Genomic DNA, 21856 nt, shown 5'->3' with positions numbered 1-21856 from the left:
GTACCTTTGAAATCCTCTGCTGTCTCTGAAACTGTCTTAAATTAATTAATGTATTTTGGTGTAACATTTCAAGACATTGCATTTTTGGACTGTAGAAGAGAGCCAGCTACTGGGTTTTCTGTAATAACAAGAGAGGAAAGAAGTGCAGGGCAGCTGCTCCCCCATTACATGGGATAGGAACATGGTCAGCCTGTAGGAAGCTGTCATCTGGTCAGGGTAAAAATCAACCTTTTCAGCAATAAATCCATGCAAAGATGGGTCATTCATTTCTGTTAAGGAAATAATTTTGTGATTATGTCTTCTGTTAAAGAAGGAGAACAACTTCCACAACTATGTACTTCAAACCCCAGTTCATCAGTTTTGGCAAGCTATTTTATTTTACAAACTTTCAGCAAAAAGTTTCCACAAAACTGAGGTTTTGTTTTCTTTTGAGTTTTGCTTGGTAGAACTGACTACCTCTCATCCTTTAAATTTTGAAGAAAAGTGGACTTTAAAATCTAATGTCTCTCTTATATATAATGAGCTGTGATAAGCACAAGTTAGTGGGTCTCTGAAGACCAGAGATACAGAGATTAAGTTACTGCTTTCAGCACAGTGACTACAGAAATATGACTGGGCAGCCAGCTCCTCACCGAACCCAGGAACATGCAGAAGGGAAGAGAGCTATAAATTGAACAAGGAAAAGTCTTATGAAACTTGTATTTGTGTAACTACGCCCTAACTCTGCACTTGGAAAATTATGCAAATGCAAACTTCAGTTGGAGGAACTTGAGTAAGATTAGTTTAAATTCAAATGCTTAATATAGAAATAATAATTAAATGCTTCCTATGCTCCTTTAAAAAAAGAAAAAAAACAACCAATTTTAATTGCTTTTGAAAAGCAGTATTCACTGTGATTCACCATTCATATAGATGCAGAACAGGTCTACCTGGGAAGATGTGTGACCTGCTAAAATAAGCTTAAGTTCACAGAAGGAAACTATTTCTTAAAGTCTCCACTGCAGTCTATGTTTATTTTGCTTTACCTCTGAGATGTTGCATCTAAAATTGATTCTGGGAATATCAGAAAGTTTCTTAATATTGGCTTATTTTTAATCACAGCTGGGAATGTCTTAGTGGAGAGTTATGAATAAGAGTCAGAGACTATGACTTCTTTCAGCTCTTGGGGAGAAGTAAATACTGCTTAGTCTGAATCCACTGCATCTAATTTGCAGACTGTTTGGGACACTGTATGGCCTGACCCAAGAATTAGAGATGTATTTAATTTTAATTCTTATTAGTTGTATCCTGCAGGTTATGTCCGGTGCTGTAGTATTCTTGGAAGAACCTGAGTTGATGAAAGGACTAAGTGTGACTACACTTCTACTTACACTCCTATAACACAGTTTAAAACCATGCATCAAAGAATGACTCCATCTCTTAGGCCTGTACTTTATTCAGACTAGGACAGAGGGATTTGATATGTGTACTCATCTTTAATAAGTTGAGAAGAATATGACAAATGCAGAAAGCATGTTAGCTAAAATAAATTACTTCAGTCCCTCCACTGTGAGACAATGTTTTTATAATTAAACTACAAATATGCAACCATGAGTCACTCTGATGGTACATTATGTTATTCTGAATTGTAGAGATGACTAAAAAAAATAAGTTTGGGTGTTAGTGGTGCAGACAGGGTTATAAACTACCTAAGTTTTTTACACTGGAAACAACTCCTAAGTATTTATGAAAGACATATGTCAAGAATCAGTTGTGATGTTGTGATGAAAATTCTCCATTTTTGTTTTTAGGAATCTTCTAAAGCATTCAAGCAGATCACCTTTGTTCTATAGCTTTGATTGTTTTTCTGATTTCTTTACTAATACTGTATTGTAATCTGCAGTAACTGAGCTGGTTCTCCCTCCCTTTCTTTATATATGGAGATTTGCACTAAAGCACTTTGAAAACTCTTTAGTTTAGAATGTCTTACATGTTGCAAGGGACCAATAAAGAAGTACTTCATTGGCCACAAAACTTTCCTTTTCAAACTTGCTCATTTTTCTTGGATTTTCTGTCACAAAGACATGCTATAAAGATTGATATGCTTAGATCAGATGAGATTCGGTATAGTTCTTAAAGTCGCCCCATCAAAGTCAAAGATGTTTTTTAAATTGATCACACAAAATCCAAAGGTTAACTGTGTTTTTTGCCTAGACATATGAGTTTTCCCTGAAAAAATAATGTACCATGTCTCTGGGCAGCCCGTTCCAGTGCTTCACCACCCTTGTCTTAAAAAATGTCTTTCTTATCTCATCTGAATCTGCATTCTTTTGGTTTAAACCTTTACCCTTTGTCCTGTAACAACAGGCCCTGCTAAAGGGTCTGTCACCATCTGTCCTAGTAAGTCCTGTTGTGTACTGAAAGTCTGCAGTAAGATCTCCTGAAAGCCTTCTCCAGGCTGAAAAGTCACAGTTGTCAGCCTGTCCTCCAGGAGGGCTGCTCCATCCCTCTGATCATCTTGGTGGCCTCCTCTGGACTCCCTCCAGCAGGTCCATGTCCTTCCTGTGCTGGGACCCCAGAGCTGATGCAGCCCTGCAGGTGGGGTCTCAGCAAAGCAGAGCAGAGGGGCAGAATCCCCTCCCTGGCCCTGCTGCCCACGCTGCTCTGGATGCAGCCCAGGATACGTTTGGTTCTCTGGACCGGGAGTGCCCATGGCTGGGTCATGTCCAGCCTCTCACCCACCAGCACCACCAAGCCCCTCTGGGCAGGGTTGCTTCAATCCCTTCCTCTTCCAGTGTGTGTTGATATCAGCAGTTGCCCAGGTATAAGACCTTGGCCTTGTTGAGCCTCCTGAGGTTCACATGTGCCACTTCTCCATTATGTAACAGTGATGTTTTCAGATTACTAGAAATTTGCTGAAATTAGGAAGTATCTAATGGGGGGTGAAATTTCTCATGAACAGTAGGAAAAACATTGAATTGAACAAGGCATTTGTTTAGCCTGGTATTCAAAGAATTAAAAAGCATGATCTGAACCAAGTCAATGTGGAGCAGCAGGACATGAAGCATTCCCCTTTTGATCTTCTGTACACCTGCTTCAAGCGTTTTCCATGTAAGCTCTTCCCCACTTCTGTAAAACCCTCCACCCTGTTGAAAGGTGTCTAAAGTGACTAATAATAAAACTTGAGAAACACTCCCTGTTCCTGGGAAAAATTTGCCATGCATTTTGGAAGATAGGCTAAACAGAACAAGAGAAGAAAACAGAATTTAGTATGTGAAATAAAATCCAGAGACAATTCTATCTGTATTTAACTGTGCTTTTCAAAAGGAGTCTTTACAAAAGTATATATAATTATTATAATTATTATTACCTTATAAGGGTCTTCTAAGAAATTTTTTAAAAAAACCACCAACAAGAGAAAGCCAGGTTCTTTTTTTCTATGCTCAAAAATAAATTAGAAATCTTGCCATGTGTATCAGAATTACTAATAGCAGCTTCTTCTTTCACTGAATTGGAGTTTGGTTTTTTTGTAGGATGTCACACGTGCTTCAGTTTGAAGACAGAAGCAGAAAGGTGAAAGATGCAAGCATGCAAGATGAAGACACTTTTGAGATCTATGATCCACGGAATCCTGTAACTAAGAGGAGAAGAGAAGAAAGCAAGAAGATAATGAGAGAAAAAAAGGAAAGGAGATAAAAGGAGTGTAAAGTTAGCCAGAGCTGCCTTGGAAAGTGACTGCAATAAAGCACTGGCTCTTTTGTAAGCTGATCCTAAAAATACCACTGGACAAGTGTGAAAAGGAATCTCTCAAGAACCTGTCGTGCGGTTTTGAAGCAGAGCTATCATTTGTTTCTTAAGTTGTGCGGTCAAGTGCTCTCAATGCATTCATTATTCAGCCTCTATAAAGGTTTTTAGAATGAGGTATTTAATAAAACTGCTGACTTGACTTTTATCTGTGTTTTAATTACAGTAGTAAAATTATTTGTTTAATCAAAAATATGGTAATCGAAAAGTTTTCACCATAATGAATGAGAATTTGTGTAAGTGAGGGTCAGGTTAGAAGATGGAAACCCCATCTGCAGGCTTTTAAGATTTTATGAAAGTACAATTTTAATTATTTTAATTGTTCTTTAAAAGGCATGTAAACTTTGCCTGCCTGAACCACTCTGATGCAGAATTAAGATGATCTTTTAAAGCAGTCATAGCTTTCTTGAAACAAGCTAAGTTTAATTTGAGAATCTGGCTATTGCCTCCTTCTTTTGAAATACACATTGGAGTACAGATCCCATCTTGGGAAGCTGTGATAATACATTTTAATGTATTATTTTACTATCCATACCACATGAATAAAATAAGAGAATCTGCATATGATGTAATGGTTGCTCAAACCACTTGTTGCAATACCAGAAAGATCCCTTTGGTAGCACTTTCACTGTAAAGTAGCAGGTAATGAAGGTTCATTTGTTAATTAGTCAGTACAGAAACAAAACGTGATCAGTCTCATTAAAAACATAACCTCGCTTTAAACAATTCTTCTATCATCTAAAATTGAACAGCTCAAGCTTCCAGTTTTACAGGTTTTCCTTATATTTTACAACCCTAGATGTTAATATTTTTACAGATAAACAGGAATTTTCATCGCTCCTTCTTTACAGCAGTTCTGGTGCCACAGGAACATGAATTACCCAAATGGCCAATAGCTAAAAAAGAGTGAACAAGGTCATTAAAAAGTGGCACCAGAGCAGTGTTTTTGCTGCTGTTTTTAGAACAAGTTCAGTAAGGTAGGCCGTCCTTATCAAGCTGCCACTGCCAAATTTCTTGATAGGGTTTGAGGTGTGAGATACATAAACCTGCATTGGTAGGTTAGTATGGCCCAAATGTCAGAGGTTAGATTAATACAGACTACTGCTTTAATGCACAGTGTAACCTTTGAGATAAGGAGAAAACTTGGAGGTGTGAAGTGAGATCCTGTATAAAGCTGTCATTATCCTCCTCTTAGGCTGAGTGAATTATACTGTGCCATAGTGTAAAGAAGTTAAGAGGGGTTACATTCCTTAACATGGCCATTCACAAACTAGTGAGTCAAAGTTTTTTAATCATTAAGTCATTTCTGTCAGGCTGCTGCTGGCAAAGTGAAGAACATCTAAAGTCACATGTTGTTACCTCTATTCATTGCTTTGTGGAGAAATTTTTGTATCAGTCACAACAGGAAATGAGCATATCAGACCCCCATTCTGGTGGAGATAGGAGGGAGGAAGAGGTGGTGAACATCTGAAAAGAAACTTGAGCATCAATTCCAGGACAGTTACTGCTCCTAGTATGAAAAAAAATATGCTCTAATTATATAGTTTTTTCTGCAAGCTAAAGTAGGATGCATGAGTCAATAAATGGACAAGCTGACTAGCACCCTTCTTAGCTGAATATTTTTGCTGACTACCTGCAGCAACTCTGAGTAAGCTGTATTAAATGGTTCCCAGTTTTAAGCACTAGAGAAGCCCAAAGAGGAAACTTAACTTGGGGGTTAGGACTCTGCTCAGTTGGAAGAGGTTTGAAAAGTCTGGACCGTGCATACACAGGACTGGTAACCTGACAAGAACAAGAGTGTAAGTATGTTGACATTTTCTTGGTAAGTGTGCATTGAAAGTCAGATTATCACAACTAGTCAACTGAAAGTTACTTAGAAATGGGCTAAGGTGTCTAAAATTTATTCATTTCAGTGGAGCAAAATTAGTTATGTACTTCATTTAGGAGATGTTTGGAGCAAAGTTAAGAAAAGCTTATGTCAGAAGTACACTCAGGTAAAGTCAACACCAAAGAGTAAAAACTTTACAGAAAAGTTGAAATGATTGCACTTGTCTGAAACAAATAGTTTGCAGTGTCATAGGTAACTCCCATTCTGCCAGTAACAATCCTGTCTGTTTCCAATACTGCCAGGCTAGCAGAATAATTTAACTCAAACCCATTTCATTTATCATGTGGCATTGCTGTAATTACATGAAATGTTGAATGGTACAGCACTGCATTGTTCTATATAGACTGTGAAATGTGTGTGCTCAGAGTTACACCTTTTATTTGTCATTACTGAAAATCAAGTGGGGAATACAATGTGGCCAGGTGTCTTCCTTTCTGTGAAACAGTCATATTGAACAAGGTTAGTGGTTGAAAACTGAAGAAAGTTAGTTTTGTGGCTGAAGAAAGGATTTGTTCTATGGTAATGAGATTTTTTTGACTGATTATATTTTCTTAAATCTTTATTAAGCATCTCCCAAGTTCCATTCTTACGGTCTCACCTGTCTGTATAAACATGAACATAATCTCTACATAGTTGTAACATACAGCTAGGAACATTTGTCTATGCACTACCAACACAAAAGCAATGACTTGACAGCTCCTTGTGAAGCTTTACTTCCTAAAAACACTAATTATGAGCACAGATTGTCCAGCTTGAAGATGCAAGCTGCAGTGCTGATATGTAGTCGTTTCTGTAGACAAGGCAGTGTTTAAAATTGCTGGGTATGCTCTACTTCCCCACCACCACTGCCTGCTTTTTTGATTACTCATTACATCAAGCTAAAAATTGGATAAACTCAGATTATGACTGAATTTTGAGTTAGATCTACCAAAGGTCTACCAATATTTAGTGGCAGCTAACCTGCAATTTCAGTACATCAGCTTTGCTACCAACACAGTGGGCCAGTGTTGACAAATGTTCTATGAGACAATTCCTCCAGTCATCCCTGCCTTTCTTTTAATATAAGCATTAATGGAACCTTTCATTTTGTAAGAGGGAATGTGACTTTCCTAACGGAAAAGGAGTGGGGGAAAAGCTTTTCATCCTTGTAGATACCATTATGTTGGTAAAGTCAACATTTTCATTTCCAAACCAGCTGGGTTTTGAGTAGATAATGTCCTTCTAGGCCACATCTGGTAATAGCAAGATCCTCAAGAAGAGCTTAAAGGCTTGCCCCAAATGCTGTCAGTGATGCCAACAACTAGTACAATGTGCCCTTTTTGCTTTGGAGCTAAAAAAGCCCTGCAGTACAACAGAGCCTGGTTTATTTCTGTCAAAATAGCTACTATGCCTAGGCTGCTAGGAGTGTAGTCTGCAAGGCCGCATTACGTAGCTTTCCCTGAGCTGCTGGCTTCCAGCATGAGCAAGTTTGGGAAGAGGTTTCCCATACTGTCTCCTTTCCCCAGCAGCAGAGTGTCTGAACTATAATGGTTAAAATAACTACACAGCAATGTTGTCTGCTTTCGTCTAGAGGACATCTAGTTTGCAAAAGACACAATTAAGTTTTGGCAACATAAAAACTAGCTTCAGACAGAAAGGATAGCTCCAGACTCTGCCTCATTCTGGCAGAGACATGTGCATCTGTCATTACTTAAATGATGACAGACTTGGGCTGTTAGAAGATGAGGGGACTTCTTACCTGTGTATTCTCAGTAAAAGATGTAGGTATTTGCTTGCATCTTTCACTGTAACAAAGAATGAGCTGATCATATAATGGCATTATTTATGAAGTTCCATACATACAGCATATGTACATACAGCATAGAGAATGTAAACTGAAAAGTTTCTGAATGTGTCTGATCATCCCTCAATAGCACATTCCTGCCCTACTGATACAGCAAGTACCAGAGGTTTGCTACTTCCCAGTCGAGTGCCATAAAGTGATTCCCTTTGGTTATCCTGAGCAGATGTGCCATATGCCACTTTGGTAGTCACAAATTCCTCATGCAAACTGACAGACACTCTGTGCCCACAGGGGGGCTCCCTGATGGGTAAGTTCTGGTCTGCAAGGCACCCAGGGCAGGTTGGCACACAGTCTGTCAGAGGCCTGTGCACCTCAGCTGCTGTCACAACAAAATATTCCTCCAAATTCATTTTCACGGTACTTTTTCTGGGCAGGATTTCACTTCCACTTCAGTATCCATCAAAGATGGAGTTTTCTATTTGGTTTTTCACTTATTTTGGTTTTTTAAGAACCTGCTCACAAAGCACAAGCTTCATTTATAAGTCACAGATTAGACGAGTGTGTTTACAAAGCTACTGCACACTTATGCAGGTCTTTCTTATGCATCTCACACAGACGCATAAGAATTAATTTCTGCCTCCACAGACTTCATCACCACTTCTCTCATCATCATGCCTTCCCTGTCAGTCTCTATTACCAAGGGCCAGAAAAATAATTTATGTCCTCCCCCTCCTCAACCTTTCAATAGTTTTTGCACTTACAGCTAGCCTCTGCCCCACTGTCCTCTCCATCTCTCTGTATGTCTGCTGGCTTCCCAGTGCTGAGCTGGAGAATCTGTAAACCACCAGGCAAGTCAAATATAAAAGATGAAGCTTCATTTTACTTTATTATGTGCCTGTGTAGATTCTGTACATACTGCAAATGCAAAATACATTTTGCCAAAGCTTCAGAGAGTAGGTTTAATATTTATATTTAAACTTTTTTATCTTTTAAACACTCCCTCTGTACATCTTTTATTTTTAAAATTCTTATTTCTGAAACACATACCAAAATAGCGTTATACCTGATCTGGCCTCAGAATGAGGATCTGCTGATTGTCACCTACGATTGTTTGGCATTACTCAAAAACAGTACAAAAGCCTGAAAGCTACTTTTTTGGGGAAAAAAGGATTAAGGCCTTTTTTTAAACAAATTGGTTGGTACTAATAACCTTCTACTCTTAAAGCACTATTTTAAAAAAGCACGAGAACCCTGCCTTAACTCTAAATTTACAGACATGGGAGAAGACTGCAGATAAAAAGATAGCACCTTCTGGGGAAGAAAATTACCCTAAACCTCAACATATCAGAAAAAAATTTGCATTTTTAAGACTAATTCACCAAATCTAAATTAAAAAAGTTTCATTATAGGGAAGGTAGGTGAGAAATCTACACTTCTTGGCCTAGACGGTCACATGGAAGAGAAAACAAATCCTGACATGAACAGCTTTTGCTATGGTTCCTATTTCTAATTTATGAAATGCACTGGCTTTGGAACAAAGCATGATATGATGGTCATATTTCTATGTCGATGGGTATTACACACTTGAAAGTCCAGTCCAATATTCATAAGGTTATTTAAGCTGCACACTTGCCCTTTGTGATTTGTTTGTAGTAGTAAAAGGGCACAGTTACAGAATAGCCCTAGGATAGCCTTTAATTTTGGCAGCTTTATTTGGCAGCAATAAAACACTGAAAGCTGAACCTTTTTATATTGAACACAGTCTGGAAGATCACATTTTTGCAGCCACTATTGAAACTTGGTTCCAAAATCACATATGTTCTCCTTCAGAAGTAACTTCTGAGTCAAACAGATTTTAATACACCATTGCATTCAAAGGGTACTTCCTTCACCTGCTTGAACAGAGACTCTCTACAGTCTTGGGAAGTATGGTCTGACCTGTATAATGAGGTATTGCATCCTTCCATCTAAAAAGTTATTTCACTGGAACGGCAGAAAATAACCACCAGTATGTGGTCAGTGATTTTAAATAAAGATTTCCATTACAGCTACAGTGTTCTCTCCCTTACATTTACAGAATATACAAACCGAAGAGTTTGCACATTAAACACATGAATTATTTCAAATGTCAGAGTATGAGTTGGTTCTAAGGATTCGAGTAGACTCGGCAAGATGGTACAGTAAGTATGAACATCTGGACAACAATTCAGGGGCATGAGCTGGTAAATGGGGTCGTTAACTATAATACCTAACCCTGCCCTGCAGATTAGGAAGACAAGTTTTAAGATGATTGACCCTTGAGTGGAAGCAGAAATACGCATCTTGTGCATCTTGTGCAAGATGTTTTTATCTAGGGCACCCAAACAGCCAAGTTATCCCAAATGACAACGAAAAAGCATTTGAAAGAGCTGTAAGTGGGGGAGGAAAAAATAATTCTGACCAAACTATTCCAGATTTACTTATATTTATAGTGTAGTAAAAAGATTTTCCTCACAGTGTTTCATATCATTATATTTTACAAAGTCAAAAATCATCAGACAGAAAGACCACAGAAAGCAATGTTTACCTTTGCCAAACAAAGAATTTACATAAAAGTTTGCAAATAGATTTAAAAAAAAAACAAAAAAATAAAAAACTCAGCCCAGCTTTCTTCAGCTTCTAAATCTGATGCACATTACTGCTTTTTGTTTAATTTCAGGTGGTTTCACTGCTACAAGATGAGACCTCATATACCAGAGAGACCAAAATATACTACCTCACTGTCATATAATTGAGGCTCAGTCATACCTCAGACAATATTTTTACAAGGTCACTTTGCAAAAGTATGTCTAGCCTATCCAAATGACAATATTATTTATGCCAAAGGTTTTGCTTTACAGATGGAAGCATTCCAACCACTGTTTAATAGGCTGTATGGAGAGGCTAAGAAAACATCATTTGTTGCACACACAGCTTAAGTATACAATATAGAACTAAAGTGTACAGACTGATCATTGGCAACGTGGGCTAAAACCAGTCTCAGTCAGTGAAAAAAAGCCACAAAAGCAATGAGCTTCTGAGTTTTCCTCTCTGATATTATTTTTGGAATTCCTGAGCTTAACCAGAAATATGAATGCACAAGTGAGAAATAGATGTGAAGTCAGTAGCTACCTGGATATTAAAAATGCAAAAAAGACATTTTTCAAAAGGGACTTTGTAGCACAGACATATGACTTCACAAGCAGACAGGACAACACATTATCTGCTGCAGTCTCAGATCGGGGAATGGATAGGAGAGTAATGACAGGAACTCCAGTAAAAGGCTTTGTAAAAATACTGAGGTGAAGACAATACAGTCTTCAAAGCCAAATTAATTAGTACCATGACCAAGTGTTTCAGAAGGCAATTAGAGTAAAACAAGTGTGTTTCCTTCTTCTCAAGCTCTATTTTTAGAAAACAAATTTCATCCATTGACTTTACTTCTAGTCAATTTGTAACAGTTTTTCTGACAAACACTAATTCTTTTAGGGCTGAAACTTGTCCTTATTGCTGACTAAAATAATTGTGAAAATTGCTAAGATTAAAAAATCCACACCATATACACCAGAACATTATAGCATGTGAAAATCAGCTGGCACCCAAACAATCTCAGTGCATCAGACTCATTAGGAAAGAGTAATTAAGATTTGGAGGAACAGAAGCACAATAGGAAACCCCAAGGCCTGAGAAAGGAGCTGGAAAAGTACTGTGTCTGTCTAAGCATCTTAGACAGGCAACCATGGTACACAGGCCACTGCATAATATTCTGTAATAGTTCTGTTTTCAATATGGAAAATTGATATTTATTTACCCTTCAGAACTGTGGAGTAGCTACCATTCTTCTTCTGTTAAAGTGCCAATTAAGTCCATGCTTTCTGACAGCACCAAAACATGCAGAAATATGGGACTTTTTACCATATGATAAAAACTACAGCAGGGTAAGCAACCTTTTTGGTTGTTGTTTAATTTTGAGAATATTTCTTGTAGACTGTTGGTCAAAGCAGCAACATTACCGAGACTGGCAGCAGAGTGTTGCTCTTTCTGTTTTGGCCATTCTGATGTTTTGGTCTGATCTGAATTTCACTAATATGAGTTGCTCTTTCAGCTGTCAGACCACAGGTTTAGTTCAGGTTCCAGACAGGATGGGGAGAAGCAAGTAAAAAACTTCCATAGTGACAAAGTGTTTGCTGTTTTCACAATGTGGCTTTTGCAGTAGTGGTCCCTTGTGACCACAGAAAGCCACAAGCATTCAGAGCCATTTGAGTAAGCCAATACAGTATCACACAGCTATGGACAGACAGCATTTGGCTTCTAGACACCCTGTGTGGAATGTAGTTTTAGAAGAAAAATATGTTAAACTCTTGGTTAGAGGGCAAGTCCAAAGATATCTCACACAAAGAAAGACTCAGTGCCTCAAGTTATCTATTGATTTCTACCTTGAATACCTAAAGTACACATTTATAAATAGTATGAATGAACCTAAAAAAAGAGTTTGAAGGCTGAGGTGCTATTTATTCACAAACTAGTGAACTGATTATTGTGCACAATTGTGCAGTGATTATTGCACGTCAGAAATATAGGCAACATTAGGGAGAATAAAGGCTGCAATGCTAATAAGGGACGAAAGGGTGCTATTGTACAAAGGACAAATGGAAGTCTAGAGTCCTTTAACAGCCGTGAATTAATCGGTTTAGTGTTAAAGTTACACCAACACCTAATGGAGCTACCTATGAAACAACTCTCTTTTCATGCTTTCTTGGCTCTCTGCTTACATATAGCATCCTATTTCTACTGAGTTTCCAAATAATAATAATAATAACATAGCCACTAAACATTGTTTCAAATTAGAACACACAGCACATAATCAGATACACTTCCATAGACTGAGAGGTTTGTCTAACCTACCTCCCTCAATACTCCACATGTTTTGGTTTTTCCCAGTGCATGACCATTCTTGTCTTCAGAAATATTGTCCTAAAATCTTACCTAAATCTCTCTCTTGCTGTAGCACAGCTCGTAACTTCTTGTACAAGTCTGAATGAATAACCTTTTCCGCTCTGCAGCAATATTTTATGTATTGAAAGATTTATCATGTCCTTTTTCTCCTCTAGAATAAACAATCCCAAAATTTTAGTTCTCTCCCTAACAGTCATGTTTTGTATATCTCTAAATCATTCCTACTAATCTTCTCTGGCTTTTCTCCCAGCTGACCTACATTTTTCTTTACCTGTGTTACCTAAAGAAAGCTGGAAATAGCAATCTCACCAAAGTCTGATCCATGCTAAGAACAGAGGATTGAATCTTAGCACACAACATTCCTGTCTGTACATCCAAGCATTCCTTTATCCTCCATTTGCACAGGTTTTTTTTTTTATGATATTCAGCTCTGAACCTTTAAAATTCTCAAATTCTTTGCTATTAACCTACTGATTAGCAGGTAGGGGTTTTTCTATTGTAGCAATTGATTATTCCCAGCAGTGGTGTTTGGTATTCATCCATATTGAACTGCATTCTGTTGTTTTAGTGTTTTGTCAAGTAGTTGCAATCATTATGAATTTGTCTTGTTCTCAAACATGCTTGGCAGGCCTTCTAGCTACAGTTTCACCAACTCAATACTTCAAAGATTGCTTATGAGAATTACATATGAAGCTGGTCAAACCATCACGTGATCAAACTTCATTACTCCTCTACTACACACAAATCCTATTACCCTACACCAGACTTCAATTTGGCAATAAAAGTAAATTTATGCTCTCAAAACTAAGCTCAATTTCATCATGTTCTGAAGAATTATATGAGAGAAGAAAAAAACCTATTCCTTGGCAGGAAAATATATTCTGAGATGCAATTTATCCTTAATATTATATAGACTATGTAAGATAAGAAATGCTTTTCATACTTGACTAAATCCAGCAGCAACAAACCAAGCTAACACAGAGTTGAGGCTTAAAGCCTGATTATCCTGTCAGTTACAGGCATTTCTCTTCCCCAGGTGTGTCATGAACAATAGCAATATAGTGCCTGGCTGCAAACAGCAGGAATTAGTATACCTCAAACCTCAAGTCCTTTAAACTGTCTGGATAAAAGTGTGAAAGTGAATAAAAAGGCAGCTCTGTGTCTGAACAGAATGATGTGAAGGAGGTAAACACTCCTGAGCTTTCTTAATCTTTTCATGTTAGGAAGGGTATGGAGCTCCTTCTGAAAAAAGGGAATCTGTAGAGGCTTCTTCCTTGTATTGACATGGAAAATTGTGTCACATATACACAGTAGCTAAAACAATTTAATTTCCTGTACATCCTCACATGAATAGTTATAATTCCTCTTACCAAGGTAGAAAGTGAAAAAGAAAAGAATTGAAGTGTCAGAACAACAGTTCTCATCTGTCATTTGATAACTGATTTGCCATGTCTGCACAAAGGAAGTGAAATTCCAGCCATTGTTCTTTGACAGATTTCTCATGGTTTTTACATTTTATTCAAGTGTACTGCCACTGAAAGGAAGCCCACAGTCTACAGAGAAGGAAGATAAGGGACATGCTAAGTGTGTGAAATACTTAGTGGTGACTGAGAATGTAAAACAGCATTTCACATTTATGAAAGCCAACTGCACAACAGGGTGAGATAATGGGATGTTTTCTAAAAAGACCCCCCAACCTTGCATGTGAAAACAGAATCTATGCAGTCAGTGGTCAGACTGATGGTGAAACTCTCCTCTTTTATCTTTTGAGACATTGTACATGTAATCAGAACACATATTCTATCTGAGTTTTTGCAACTATTCAGGTCCAAATATATCTGTCCTGTGTAGCACAGTCTTTGCTATAACTAGCCCTTGATTCTGGCACCTTTCTCTACACATTAGTGAAACTTTAGATAGCTTGATTTGGCCATCTTCTCAGAATGAAATAGCATATTTTTATGAATGGGACCTGCTAGTTCATTAAATAAAATCTAAGGGAAACAATACTTAATGTCTTGAAAAATCTGTTGAACTGCAAGCAGCTGTCTTTCCATGTTCCTGCTGGTATACCAGTCAGTTTAGGAGAACAGTGTTTCCATATACTGCTTTAATCCTGGTAATTAGTAGAGCAACCTGTTACAAGTGACAAATAGTGACAGTTGTTTCCTGAGATATATTGGACACATAATGTGATTACTCCTTGGTATCAACATAGTCTTCATGCTCTGCTGTTGATGCCTTCTGTAGAACCACCCCTTCCCATCCTCAAAATTTTGACCCTTCTTAAATGAGACACTTCTTGAACAGAGCCATTGCTTTCCTCAGACCCAAATATGATATCATCTGAATAAATGAACACTTCTGCGTTTCTTCAACAAGTCTTTTTCAGTGGGCATTACCTAATCAGAACAGATGTGGCTATTGTAACAGTAGTTTGTGCCTTAGGACTCCAAATTTTTGTTCCCCCGACGATAAGAAACAGCTGGCCAAACAACAGTCAGAGATACATCTCCTACAAAAGACACACCACTCTCATGTTTTTGAAATGAGAAGATTTTTAGCATGACAAACAAGGCTGAAACCTTTTACTGTAGGATTCACAGAAAAAAAATTTTTCAGGGTTAAAGAGAGAAGTTAAATATTCATCTTTTCATAACTGAATGAAAGCAGTCCTACATCCAGGTTGAACTGGATTCATACTGTATTGCCAGCCTCTCCCCTCCCAAGCAGAACTTAGAACCTGTCAGGCAAAGCACAGTCATGTCTAAGTGCTGCAGTGTGGGCTGTGCTTCTGAGAAGCACACTGTAGAAGGTCAGTCTGTCTTAGCTGGAAACACTTGCATGCTGCTTCAGACACAGAGCTAAGTTATCTCCTCTGTCTGCTTGCACCTCATTTATGCTGTGATGCTGTCCATTGAAAAACAACTGTTTTCCTGTTAGAGAAAAACACAAGGTGTCAGAGGTAAAGAGCACTACTTCTGTATCCACTGGTTGCACCAAAACAGTTGATTCTCTTTTACCTAACATATTTTTACTTACTTGATATTAGAAGTTACTGTTACCAAGAAGCTGTGTTTGTTTTGGGGTTTCATTTTTTGGCCAAAATCTGTCTTGGAAGAAGACCAAACAGAAAAGCGTGTATTAAACTTTCCATCTTATTGCATGGGTTTTACTAATATGACATTTTTCTCTTTACAAGTATTTTTCCATAGCATCCATGACAAATTTCTCTTAGGCTGTAGGGAAGCAGAAGACAGACAGGGACAATGCTATTTGAAAGCAGTTTAACTCACCTCCAAAATAATACAGCTGCAGTCTCTTGCTACACCAGCTCATGCTCACTAACAAAACTGAAGTGCTTGAAGACAGTACTTAATTCCCCTGAAATCCAGCAGACCATATCCATGTTTAGCACTTGGACCCTGATTGCATTTTGCATGCAGGTAGAACTAGGGGAAATTTTAGGTATTGAGTAATGTCCTGGTATTTCACAAGCAGCTCTCAAACTCAGGATTTTTGTTTTAGACTAACTAGAGACCTAAAAGCCATTCTGAAGTAACTGAGAGTTTTGAAACTGACACAGTCCTGAAATCTCTAAACATTAAACTACATTTCCAATGAGGAAAAAAAAATCGTCATGCATCACAACATTTTGTGATGTTTAGAGGTCATTTTCTGAATTCTCTTTCACCAGAATTCTGTGGATATTTTTCTGGAACAAATGGAGTTGTTGTGACTCAAGTGCAGGATCAAGCACTTGGCCCTATTGAACCCCATAAAAATTTTTCTCCATTTCTGGGGAGCATAGTGTAGGAAGGGCATGGACCTGTAGAAAAGAGTCTGGAGGAGAGCCACTAAGTTAATCACAGGGCTATGAAGACACACCAAGAGAGTTGGGGTTGTTCAGCCCAGAGAAGAGAAGGGTGGCTGCCCCATCCCTGGAGGTATTCAAGGCCAGGCTGGATGGGGATCTGAGCAATCTGGCCTAGGAAAAGGTGTCCCTGCCCATGAAAGGTGGGTTGGAAGAAGGAAATTTTAATGTCTTCAATCCAAACCAATTTGTGATTCTGTGATTCTAAATCCATTTGATGTACAAAATAGATTGAATACGAATACCATTAAAATAGACTCAGATGGAATTTCTTCATTCATGAACAATCTGAAGGGTATCATCATATATATTTGGAAGCTGCTGAAAGAAAAGTCTCTGGGCTGGTTACAACTTTTTCTCCTTCACCACATTCAACATATTACGGAAAGATCACAGAGTTAGTACTCAGTATTAGTACTCAGCACAAAAATTAATTATGAACTGCAAGGTAAGGCATACAAATGTCTGCTCTCTGAAGTGAAAGAAAAGCATGTTTCATAAAATAAAAACAGATTTAAAAGCTAATGGGACAGAAAAATCCAACTAAGATCTCATTCAATCTGTTCTCATGAAAATCAACCTTACAGCTAAAAAAAGATATTGTTGCTGTAGAAAAGTTATTCTCTCTCCCTATCTTCTTAGAAACTGTTGAATGGAAAGTCAGCTCCCCTCCAAGGAGTCACCAAGGAAATAATTTTATTCTTAGCCTGTAAACTTAATTACTCCATGAAATTAAAAAAAAAAAAAAAAAAAAATACTGTGTGAAATAAGTTGTAGTCATTCTTTCAAAATAACAGTCACCATAGTCTCTACTCTGGAGTCCTTACTGGACCTCTTTATAGACCTATTTAGAGTTATGTGTAGGACAAGAAAAGGAAAAATTATGAGGGGATGAAACTCAAATAGATTACCCAATAATAGCTCAATTTTTCTCTCATTTACTCTCTCTCCTTTTATCTTTTTAGGGTTTCTCTAAAAGTTCCTTTCTCCTTGGTCTTCCTTATTCTCAAATAGGTTTCTTCTATTTCTTCTTTTGGCTACCTTAATTTACCATTAGTCCTGGTGAACCATGGGGTTCCCAGTTAGCAAGTATGATGCCAGTCTACAAGAGTGGGTGGAAGGCAGATGTGGCCCATCAGCCTGACTTCAATGCCAGGAAACATTCTGGAGCAGATTATCTTGAGTGTGATCATGCAGCTCATGCCAGACGACAATGGGATCAGGCCCAGCCAGCACAGATTTGTGAAATGCAAGTCCTGCTTGACAAACCTGATCTCTTTCTATGGCAGTGTGACACACTTTGTGGATGAGATGAGATGAGATGAGATATGAGATGAGATGAGATATGAGATGAGTGGATGTTGTCTGCTTGTACTTTATTAAAGCCTTTGACACTGTCTCCCACCCCATTCTCCTGGAGAAACCGGCTGCTCAGGGCTTGGACAGGTGCAGGGTTCATGGGTTAAAAACTGTCTGGATGGCTCGGCCCCAAGAGTGGTGGTGGATGGAGTTACCTGCAGCTGGTGGCCAGTCACAGGTGGTGTTACCCAGAGCTCCATACTGGGGCCAGTGCTGTGTAATACCTTTATTGATGATCAGGTGAAACCTCTGTTAAGTTCATGCATGACACCAAGCTGTGTGGGTTATTGAGCTTCAGGAGAGCCTGAAGGCTCTGCAGAGGGATCTGGACAGGCTGGATCATGGGCTGAGGCCAATGGTGTGAGGTCAAGAAAGGCAAAATGCCAAGTTCTATTCTTGGGTCACAACAACCCCAGGCAGCTCCACAGGCTGGGGCAGAGTGGCTGGAAAGGACCTGGGGGTGCTGGTGGCAGCAGCTGAACATGAGCCAGGCTGTGCCCAGGTGGCCAAGAAGGCCAATGGCATCCTGGCCTGGATCAGCAATAGTGTGGTCAGCAGGAGCAGGGCAGGGATTGTCCCCCTGTCCTGGGCACTGGTGAGGCTGCATCTTGAATCCTGTGCCTGATTCTGGGCTTCTCAATTCAGAAAGGACATTGAGGTGCTGGAGCATGTTCAGAGAAGGACAAAAGAGCTGGAGCAGGGTCTGGAGCACAAGTCCTGTGAGGAGCAGCTGAGAGAGCTGCGAATGTCTAACCTGGAGAAAAGGAGGCCCAGGAGAGACCTTATTGCTGTCTACAACTGCCTGAAAAAAGGGTGTAGAAAGGGTCTGTCCCTTCTCCCAGCTAACAAGTGATAAGACAAAGACTTGTCTTATGAGCTCAAATTAGGTACAGTTTCATCACAAACATTGAGAGAAAAGTTTGAGAAAGGTTCCCTTCTATGGGATCATCTAAAATCCTTCACCATCCATCCAAAATAAAGGTCCTCTAGCTTCCCTAGTGGATTTGGGCAATGCGAGATGACTCAAAAAGGACATTGAACAAAAACAAGGACCATGTCCTGGAGTGACTTTATGATACTGGTATCCCCAATCGTCTGGTTTATGTTATATATTAAGTTCTGCACCTTTAAGACTGGCTTTGAGAGCAAGAGAGGGGGAAGAAGAAGCGCGCAGTTTGTGTTAAAAACATCACTCCCACATCCCACATCCCGCTCCTGGACTGTGGTGTCTACAGCACGGACAGACAGCGGGACAGAGCTTCTCTCTGGATTTTAGTTAGTTTTAGCTAGCTGAGGCAGAGGAGTTCCCTGGACCTTTGTTTGTTTTTTTCCCAATTTTCTTAGATCTGTGCAAGCCTGCTCTGGACTGAACACCCAGCCAAACCCCGGGAGCTCACGCCTGTGGCCCACCGGGGCCTGGGCCTCGGCACTTTCCAGCGCCGGAGGGACTGATAAGAACCTGAGCGAGCCGAGCTACACCACATGAAAAGGACTTTTTTTCCTCCTAGATTTGCCATCCCATCGAACAGCAAGAAGTTTTATTATTTAATATCACTCAATTTCTGTTAAATAAACAGCTTTTTCCACTTCTCTCTAAAGAATTTTTTCTTTTCCCAGACCAGTTAGTGGGGAGGGGCATTTCCCTGGGGAAATCCCCATTTAGAATTTTCCTTCCTAATTTGCCCTAAACTAAGACAGACCATTAGCAATATATAAGAAGTGAAAGATGCCCCTTTAACACAAAACTTATTATGGAAGTACAACAAATTTGTCAGAACCCAAAGTTCTTTTTGTTTTTAAACTAGGAATCTCAAATCCAGATAACAGGCTTTCTCTCCAGATCAGTGAAACTCATCCATTATCACAATCTTCAGAGTGATATAAATAAGACATGACCCCTTTGCGGAAGGGAAAAGATCTTTTGAACTATAGAAAATAACAACAACAAGAAGGAAGACATTACTTCCTGTCTCTTGGTGCTTCTGCAGGTCCTTTCAAGAAGCAGCTACTCCTTTCCTCCATGTGCAGGAACCATGTGCACTGACTTCACCCAGTCTCTCCTGAACTAATTTGTATATATATAAAACTAATAATATACATCTATAACAATATATATATAAATACATAACTATAATATATATAATTTTTTTTAAAAATAGCAATAGAGGCTGGAAGAACAATAAATAAATGTAATAATGAAATTAATTTATATAAAATTAAAAAACAATAAATTATGTAGAAGCTAAACATTTATGAAAGGGAATGTGTTACTGAAAGTATCTGGAAATGAAATAACTTTGTTTCATCTGCAAATGGCAGATTATTATTTGAGACATCTCAGAGAGAAAGGACAAGTATAACTAAACCTTTAGAATTCATACTTTTACATTACTTTACATACTTTTCCATTCCATTACTTTTACTTTTTTCATTTTCATATGCCAAAATAGAACCTGACTGTTAAGATTGATTTCACATTTCCCAGTCTCCTATGCAATTCCTTTGGATTCAGACATTTGCACTCAGCCAATATTCACTGCATTCCCCCTCTTACACTGAGTAAGGTGTTAGCACACACACAAGAAACAGCTGCAAACAACCAAGACAAAACACACCACACACCAACTTTAGAACATGCATTTCACATTTGAAAACTGCAAGCAATGTGACTGTCTGTTTGTTTGGATAGTGATAGGATCAATAGGCTTTTTGGTTTTTAGTTCTAGGCAATCAGTAAAAAGATATTGAATCACTTGGCAAGGAAATACATATTTAGCGTTATTAGAATAGCTATAGGTAAAATTGTATAGATCTACATTTAATTACAAGGGCACAGCTTTTCATGTACCATTTTGCCAAAAACATGCATCATAAACACAAAATAACATTGAATTCTGAGGGAAAAAAAGCAGAATCAACAAGGGAGAAAGGGAGTAAGTTGTCAGAAATTCCTATTTCCCAGAGAAGAAATGAATAAGTCATATGGGATGAAACCAAAGTAATTATGACATATGGTTAATTAAGGCAGTTCCTAAATAGAAGAATGACTCAGAAAGAGTAGCCAAAAAAAACTAAACCAAACCAAACCAAAACAACCAAAACAAACAAACACAAAAAACCCAACCAACCAAGCAAAGAAACAAAACAAAACAAAACAAAACCCTTAAACCAAACAAAAAAAAACCCCACAAAAACAAAAGCATGCCATCAAAATAAAAAGAAATTACACAGGAGGAACACTAGCTGATCAAAGAAGGAAACTAGTGATAGATGGTCAATATGTTGCAGGTGTACTTTTTTTTTACTGACAGTCCACACAAAAAGAAAGAAGAAAGCATCCTAGGGACTGACATATGTTTTCTTAGGCTTGGGGGAGTGAATGGTTGAAAAGCTTTACCCTCATCATAAAACAGATAAGAGGGCAATTAGAACTCCTGAAAGACAACAAAGCACTAGACCCAGATGACTTAAATACCCAGCGGAAGAGAGGAGAACTGTAAACCTTATAGAAAAGATTTATGTCAGGTTACTCAGAAGAGGGTATTACAAAAGGGCTGGAGAAAGAATTGGTGCAATTACTACATTCAATACAGGAAGGAAGGAAGGAAGGAAGGAGCCAAAGAACAAATGCATTGAGCTGTAGGCACAGATATAAGAAAGGCTCGCTAGAAAAGATAAAAAAATTGTGTGACACTGATACAAGATATGGAAATAATAAGGAGAAAGGGAAGATAGGGAACTCACATTTGCAAAACTAGGTTTTTCTCCTTTGGATATCTGTTCACATTCAATATTGGTCACCTAAGAGTAGAAAAGGAGACATGCAGTAAAGGCCATTTATCTGTGTTTAAGGCAAGAAGATATCCCATATCTGTATTAATGCTGATTGTCACAGGGCATTTTTAGTTGAAGAGAGCAGTTCGTCTTGATAAAGGACCTATCACAGACAGCTGCACCAGTCAGTGCAGCATGAATGGATTCACTCCAGTGGCAGGCTCCAACCTCACAGAAGCAGAAGTTAATTGAATTACCCAACAGATACATGTGACAAGTGAAAATTTCAAAGTGCTACAAGCCGTGAAGACACATAAATAGTGCTCAGAGATTACAGAGGAGCAGCAGAACACCACTGAAGTACATGAGTCACAACTCAGTGTTGAAGGGACACTTTCAGAAGTGTCTTTAATAAGTAAGC

At 38.5% G+C, this 21856-nt stretch overlaps 1 protein-coding gene across 1 annotated transcript in view; it reads left to right on the top strand.

Annotated features, from left to right (window-relative positions):
- The window catches only part of CWC27 (CWC27 spliceosome associated cyclophilin), a 100028-nt gene extending 96103 nt beyond the window's left edge, over window positions 1–3925 (top strand). The window contains exon 14 of the mRNA XM_005530099.3: window positions 3513–3925. Within this exon, the coding sequence (XP_005530156.1) occupies window positions 3513–3675 (163 nt within the window). The 3' untranslated portion in view covers window positions 3676–3925. The remainder of the gene's footprint in view (window positions 1–3512) is intronic.
- Window positions 3926–21856: the final 17931 nt, after the last annotated feature.

The sequence above is a fragment of the Pseudopodoces humilis genome, chromosome 4 (assembly GCF_049639895.1).
Source record: "Pseudopodoces humilis isolate 2021_Gansu_Grassland_sample_001 chromosome 4, ASM4963989v1, whole genome shotgun sequence".
NCBI lineage: Eukaryota > Metazoa > Chordata > Aves > Passeriformes > Paridae > Pseudopodoces > Pseudopodoces humilis.
This window is presented reverse-complemented; position numbering and strand designations above follow the sequence as displayed.